Consider the following 7,887-nt stretch of genomic DNA (forward strand, 5'->3'; position numbering starts at 1 on the left):
TTATAAAGTCAGAATTGTGAGATATAAACTCGCAATTCTGAGAAATTATCAGTCTTTTTTCCCCCCTGAAAATTGGACTTTAACTCGCAATTGCGAGTTTATATCACGCAATTCTGAGAAAAAAAAAAGTCAGAATTCTGACTTTATATCTCGCAATTCTGACTTTATAACTCGCAATTGCAAGTTTATATCTCACAATTCTGACTTTATAACTCGCAATTGCAAGTTTATATCTCACAATTCTGACTTTATAACTCGCAATTGCAAGTTTATATCTCACAATTCTGACTTTATAACTCGCAATTGCAAGTTTATATCTCACAATTCTGACTTTATAACTCGCAATTGCAAGTTTATATCTCACAATTCTGAGAAAAAAAGTCAGAATTGTGAGATAAAAAGTCGCAATTACCTGTTTTTTATTTTTTATTCAGTGGCGGAAACGGGCTTCCATAGAATAGGACCGAATGATCTGGATGCGTGACTAAAATTCAGATGCACAGGCAAACACGTGTCCATCCACATACACACAATTAGGTTGTCACAACCTGATTGCAACAGCTCTTGACCTCCTGACTGATGCTAGCACAGCACAGCTGTTGGGCTGGTGACAGGATACGGAGGGACAGCAGCATCTGTGCAGCCATCTCCTATTCGTTCTTTCTCTCTCTCACACACACAACTCACACCCATCTGGGGCACTTAGATGTCTCTGACTGCATCTCTGAAGAACTTCCATAAGTATGGCTTAAAAGCTACATCAACTCTCAGGAAAAAGTTTCTGTCTGAGTCCCTGCATGAAGGAAATTGGGCTCAAAAATGAACAATGACCAAGTAGTAAATGTTATATGCTCCACACACATTGAGCCGTGGTGTCCATTCAGCAGGTGTGGGGGTTTGAATTGGTTTGTGAGTGGTATTTAATCCCCTAACCCTAAGTGTAAGCAATAGTAACAGTGATGCTTAGCAAAAAAATACTCGTTGAAACGCGGAAAATGCAGCTGATGGGGTCTTACCTGAAGACACTGGTTGACCAGAGCCAGCTTCCACCATCAACAGATCTGCAAGCCCTGTGCTGGATAACTGACTCACTGATGTCTGAAAAGAGAATGATTAATGTCACATTTCACTTCTACCACATGAAGGCAGCACCGGCTTCCTTTTGCAACCCTAATCACTTCACAGAGAGGACTGTATAGGTGCATTCAGTTGTTTTTGTTTAGGTTTTGCAGGTTCTTTTTCAGGCTCTTTTGTACCTGGTTGTGGTCAGCATCTGGACTGCTTTTGTCACCAGTGTAATGAGCAGCTGCGCCCAGGTCAACGGTTTTGGACGGGACTCCGCCGCGTTTGCGTGTAGAGGTGGTGGTAGTGGTGGTGGAGGTGATTGTATCTGTGGTCTGTGTGATCTGGATGCTCTTGGTTGTTACAGTCTCCTCATCATCCTTAAACTCTGACTTTGCAGGACGACCATTCTGTGAAACTCTGTCCTCCTCATTGTCACTGCAGGAAGAGGCAACAGTAAGACAAAAACTAATATAGTAGCTAGCTACTAAAAGTTTATACTATAGTGCAGAACTGTGCTAGTTCATATAACTACAGGGGGTTAATTCATCAAAGTAGATTTCAAAGTGCTAAAGTTAGCATGAAATGAAAATTCACCCTATCTATTTTCTAAATGTAAGTTATTGATCTTATTGTCCACCTCGTAATTCTTAATCAAAATGTTATAACTTGATCTTCTGGTGAAATAACAGACTTCTTTCTGGTGACGTATGCCAGACTTCCCTAATCATTTAGTTTTCTTAATCCCAGCCCCTTTCTTACAATTGGCTCAGATTTAGCCGATCTACCTCCTTTCAATCAACAACTGATGGATTTAACCAAGCCCGCATTCTACATTTTTCCTTTTCAATAAACAGTTTCACTCAGATGTACATAACAATATTTTACGAAAATATCTGTCGTTACTTCAGTTATATAGCTTTTCATTCTATGGCTTTATTAATTCTATGGACTGAAAACTCAATCATGTACCTGATACGGTCTGGTGAGTCATCCCTGTCCTTCTTGCGGAATTTGCTGATGGTGTCATCAATGGTGCTTCCAATTTTGTCACTTATCTCCCCGAGTTTTTCACTGAACGGGAAGCTGCTCTTGTTTTTCTCCCAGTCCTCGTCCCATTTGCTTTTAGATTCGGGGTCAAACAGTTCTCCCGCTGAGAATGTGGATACAAAATCAGTTAGGTGCTGAATTTGTTTGAAATTCACTAAAGGCCTGTTCACATCAGGGAAGATAACAATATCGATAACTATGAAGTTTTATTAATTGTTCTAATTCCATGAGAAGAGTGAGGTCCAGCTATAATGACAACGGCACTTTCAGAACGATTTGTCCAGCTGATGTAAGATAAAAACATTGACAGTCAATTAAAATCCATTCTGCTTCAAATAACTTAAGCACTTTAAGCGGCAAACGACATAACTGCAGCACACTTATAATACAGTTATCGTGCAGTTAGGTGCTATATCTTTACAGTTATCGTGTGTGAATGGCCCATTGGAAGCTATTTATTGCCTGCTTTCAAAATACACTAAAAGCAACTAAAAGCAAAGCATTAACTTCAGCACATAATAAGATATTTATGATATTTAAGTATATTTAAAACTTTTTTTGACCTCAAATTTGATAAAACTATATTTAAGACATTTTAAGTCTTTTTAAGGACCCGCGGGTGAATTGAGGTGAAAACTATAATAGAAATAATTTACATAGAAAGGTAGTGCATTTTGGCCTGAAAAGAACAACGGCTTTAATAAGACAAAGGTTTTTGTATTGATACACCACATACAGAAGTGATGTAATTTTTTGAATTTGCCCCCTTGATGGACTTGCCCACAAATGCACTTCAAACTTCGAAAAGTATGGAAAATACACCTGACTAAAAACTCAACAAACTTAAAGTAGCCTATAACATAAAATCAAGCTGTCTGCCCCCTCTGACCCTGCAGTATTTTTATCTTTCTTCACCAAAACAAATCCATCACTGGCATGTCATCATTAATTGGCAATTTGAAACTGTAGTACAGCTAATAAAGGGAGAAATCTGAGCAACAAATCAAAGCAGAAACCAAGCACAATCTTTTGACTTTGCACACAAGTAACACCACTAATGACATGACAAGGGACGTGGCATCTTGACTTGATTAGACAGCTCTAAGAGAAAACATGTAATACAAAAAGCAGAGATCTGATTATTTCTTCTAATCTGATCATAAACATCACCAAATGATGCAGTGAGCAAAGTTTAAAAAGTGATAGCCCTGAAATCAAAATAGCTCTGATCAAAAGATCAGTCGTGGGAAGAAGGAAATCCAGGGGGAATTTTCCTTACAATGCAAGAAAACTTCAGAGGGCCTAAAACAAATCCCTGTGGGACGCCTACAGTACACAGACAAAGCAGCTCACTTTTGGGGTCAAACACAGTTTCAAGAGATGAAAATAATGCCTCAAAATGACCTGTGATAAAAGGGAATTTCTTGGTTTATTTGATTACCAATAAAACCACTGGAACAATCACCACAACATCACAATACATTTAGGAAATACTAATAATAAAAAGCACCCGACAGAAATAACTATTATATCCTATCTTATATTAGATCCTCCTGAGAGCATCAGCAATCTTTTTTTTTTTTGGTTAACATACAATTTGGCATGCATTTGCTAAGTATACTGGTGTAAGAAGTTGTCAGACTGTTAAGTCACGAATGATGTAGGCATGACCAGTTTGGCAGACATATCTTTTTGCCCATATTCATGGAATGCCTCAGATAACTTTTATCACGTTTCTTTAGGTTTGCAAGAGTTTGGGGGAAAACAATCTGTTTGTCCAACCAACAGCAGACAGCAAAACATCTGTGAAACCTGTTTGGAAAATGTTCAATAAATGGTTGCACTAGTTAGTGGCACTAGTGGTTGTAGAAATCATGTACTTTCAAATTTAGAAACTCTCAAATTTGCTACACTTACAGTTACTTTCTTTGAAGCCTCCCATGCAGTCAGAAGACACTCCAATGTATTTGTCTTTATTCTTCTTGGCTTTCTTCCTCTCTTCACGTAACCGGTCATCATCCTGAACAAACTCTACCATTTCTTTTACCTTCTGCCGTACGTTAATGCCCTGGTCCTTCCCATTTTCATCTAGCAAAATAGAAAAGAGCTTGTCAAATCATATGGAACTGTTTGGTCCATTTAATCTTGTTTTTGCAAAATCTCTATTAGATACAGTATGAAAAATCAACAAATGTCGGAATGTGACCCCACACAAAAATTCCAGTAGTTCAGCAAATAATATAGTGCCATAGTCAACTTTTCTTTGTTGGTAATGCCTGAATTTTGCCATTTGCTGCATTGATGTCCTACAAAAGCCTTGGTAGGCTACAAAATTATTTCTTGTTGTTTGCCTAATTAAAGATTCATTGAATACAAATTCACAAATACAATGGTGTGAAGGCAAACCTTTTGGGTTGAATACCAAAATGAAATCAAAGCTACTGATGTGCTAATGTTCATGAATTGTCTTGGTAGACGACTGAAAATGTGTGTAAAATGATGAAAAATTAAACAGAATCACTTTTGAAAAGCCACAGAATCTTTGAAACATTTAGAACAAGGCACAGAGCTTTAAATAGCTACAAGAAGGAAACAGACACTAACACCTCTAGCACTGACAATGAAGACCTGTTTCGTCATTCACTTATCAGACAAATGTAGCTTAAAGATGTAGTGCCTTCAGAAATAATTTACCACTTTTATTTAACATTTTTTTGCTACATCTCCAAATTTTAACAAACAAAATTTCTTCTTTCTCTATAATGAAATATTAACATTTCTCGTGTACAAATAAGCTTTCCAGGTCTTCCTGTCAGAGAACAACTCAAGAGCATGAGGCTACGTCCAGTATGCTTGACACCTGGGAAGTATAACTTGGGTGTTGAGCTATATTTAGGTTATGATAAAGCAATGTTTTTAGGCCAAAGAGCTCAAATTTGATTTCATCATATCACACTCTGCTATACAGGTGCATCGACATTCTAATTTATTGAGATGCACCTGTACTTGTTTGCTTATATTTTCCCATTTGCACACTATTTGAATAAAGGTTTTCTCAAATAAGTTCCTTTTAACCTTTAAATTTTTTCATCAACTTAAACTCACCTACAAAATGATAATTTTCCAAAGAGCGCAGGTCGTAGATATGTTCTCTGGTGCTGGTGACCACCCGCTCTGACCCGTTTCTGATGAGGTACGCTAATAGTAATAAGGCCTGAACACATGGAAGAGGGCATTATATTCTGGATATTTCCAAATCAAGCAGCTAAAAGAGTTAAATGCAGGATTTGGGGTAAAAAATAAGTTTACTTTTTTGTACACTGAAGGGAACAAGTCAAAATTATTGTTTGGACCCAACAACATGCTACAGATGCGGCACACAGACATCACGTCAATAATTTTCAATGAAGCATGGGTGTTTTATAAAACCTTTGTGTGAGGAAATGAATGAAAATTAACAATAGACCGACACATAGGCAGGGCCAATGAATTGGCCAATATCTGGACTTTGGCTAAATATGTTTAAATGAAGTCTAAACTTATTTTCAGTAATTGTGTCTCATTTGAAAGTATGATAAAAGATGAGCAGTGCACCTGTACCTTGTAAACTCTCCTCCAGTTCTTCTTGTTGTCTTTCAGCATTCTAGTCCAAAGCATGTTCATAACTTCAGGGAACTGCTCGTACATAAATGTGGATCTGCAATAAGGTGGATTAGTCACATTATGTACAAAGACTTTATACTAACTACTTAAAGTAGGAGATTCAAAAACTGAAATGATACCACGCCAAATTGGCTAAATATAAAGTATTGTAACCAGGGGATAAATTGGGCTACAACTATCTGAAATAGATAGTCCTCTCGTTCAATTAAATAAATAATTAAATAAAAATTCTCTCTTCCAGTGGAACCACTGAATAAAATGCAGTGATTCTGAAATGGCCCAGTTGATATGCAGTAGCAATTCTTTATTTATTAAAAGTTGTATAATAGAGCATGTCATTGAATCTGTCAAAAACAGGAATTATACCACTGACAAACTAAACAGCTTTAAAGATTGTATATTTTCCCGTATATTTAAAGTTTTTTTTTTAATGATATTATCTGTTATTTTGTGTTTCCTATGTAAAATATGTTGATATTACTAACACAGTGTTTCTATCAAGGTTTGGCATTTTAAAATACTGCCAAACCATCCATCCAGTTACTGATTTTAATGTAGTCTGCTTTTTCACAGCTTTCACAATTTAACACAAGACACTAAATTCATCTAAAAAAAAAAAACGCATCTAAAAACTACATGAGGGGGTAATGAATCAACTTTCAGACTATCTCAAGTCTAAGGCATGATGCAATGCAACTGAAATCATCAGCTATCAATGATGAGAAAGTAATTGCCCTACACAAATGTCTTGCGGTAATTGAGAGTAGAGTCATTGAATGCCTGAAGACTGAAGGGAACACATAGTCCTTCCACCACCCAGCAGGCTGAGCACTTACTTGGCAATCTCTCCCATGAGCTGGCCCGATGGGCCCCAGGGGTCATCATTGGTGGCTTCTCGAACCTTGGACTCTATCTCTGAGTAGTTCATCACAACATTGGTGCTGGGAAACAGAGAAAAACAAAGAACCACAAATAAACACCAGGCAACCACACACAGACACAAGTCTATATATTGTTGCACATGGAGGTGTTGAAATAAAAAAAACTCTTTAGAGTCGGTCAGTTTTGGTCGACTGGTGTGTATTTTGGACTGATAGGAGAGAACGGGCTTCCAAAGGTTTAAATGTGTTCAGAGTAGGGCTGTCGCGATTCGTCGATTTTATTTGACTATTCGATATTTAAAAATCCTTGACTTCATTTTGCTCGCGTCGACTAACCGGCAAAATACCGGAAGTGGCGCATTTCACAGACGAGAATGTATAAAACACATTATTAGTCTGTTTTGCAAGGCTGCATGATATGTTAAACCCATTTAAAAATCATAATTAAGAATAATTGTGAATTCACAAACGCTACGATTTAATTTAATAATTATATGCGATGCAGTTCTAATACAGTATACGCGCTTTAATTATTTACATGCGTGTAGGTTAAGTCATTCAGAAGCATGGCTTTTCTTATCACTGCTATGCTGATGACACTCAAATCTACTTCTCATTCCAAGCAGATGACCCGACGGTAGCTGCTCGCATTGCAGCCTGTCTGAGAGATATTTCTAGCTGGATGAAGGACCATCACCTTCAACTTAACCTTACTAAGACAGAACTGCTTGTGGTTCCAGCAAACCCATCGTTTCATCACAGCTGCTCTATACAGCTAGGTTCATCAACCATAACTCCTTCCAGGACAGCCCTATTCTATTCTGTTCTATTCCATTCTATTATTTAATAATAATAAAATAAAATAAAAAATAGCTACGTGTACTTTGCTAGAATAACTGAGACTTGTCATGGCACTTGTATACGGTTGTTCTCTCGTTGGTCTGATTGATTCTATTGTTCTCATTTGTAAGTCGCTTTGGATAAAAGCGTCTGCTAAATGATTAAATGTAAATGTAAGTACATGTGTCACACAGCGGCTCCGTTCACAGTAGTTCCCCAGGAGCTGTTATCATTTACATGTGTAGAGTGTCTCAAACTCCATCTCTGCATGTTGTTGTGAATTTGGGTTTATTATAACGTTCATCTGGGAACGCAACATGCGACATTTCATCAGATTTTTAAGGTAAATCATTTATAAATCTACGCAAACACAGGAGAATACAACATTATC

At 37.3% G+C, this 7,887-nt stretch overlaps 1 protein-coding gene across 1 annotated transcript in view; it reads right to left on the bottom strand.

The window, feature by feature from the left end:
• The window catches only part of LOC107727282 (clathrin interactor 1-like), a 56,210-nt gene that overhangs the window by 15,419 nt on the left and 32,904 nt on the right, over nucleotides 1-7,887 (bottom strand). The window contains exons 2-8 of the mRNA XM_016537109.1: nucleotides 6,612-6,716; nucleotides 5,713-5,809; nucleotides 5,218-5,326; nucleotides 4,030-4,200; nucleotides 2,035-2,215; nucleotides 1,257-1,500; nucleotides 1,017-1,098 (exon numbers count right to left, since the gene is read on the bottom strand). Of these exons, the coding sequence (XP_016392595.1) occupies nucleotides 1,017-1,098; nucleotides 1,257-1,500; nucleotides 2,035-2,215; nucleotides 4,030-4,200; nucleotides 5,218-5,326; nucleotides 5,713-5,809; nucleotides 6,612-6,716 (989 nt within the window). The remainder of the gene's footprint in view (nucleotides 1-1,016; nucleotides 1,099-1,256; nucleotides 1,501-2,034; nucleotides 2,216-4,029; nucleotides 4,201-5,217; nucleotides 5,327-5,712; nucleotides 5,810-6,611; nucleotides 6,717-7,887) is intronic.

This window comes from Sinocyclocheilus rhinocerous, unplaced genomic scaffold, assembly GCF_001515625.1.
Source record: "Sinocyclocheilus rhinocerous isolate Xijiao unplaced genomic scaffold, SAMN03320098_v1.1 scaffold95, whole genome shotgun sequence".
In the NCBI taxonomy this organism is placed as follows: Eukaryota; Metazoa; Chordata; class Actinopteri; order Cypriniformes; family Cyprinidae; genus Sinocyclocheilus; species Sinocyclocheilus rhinocerous.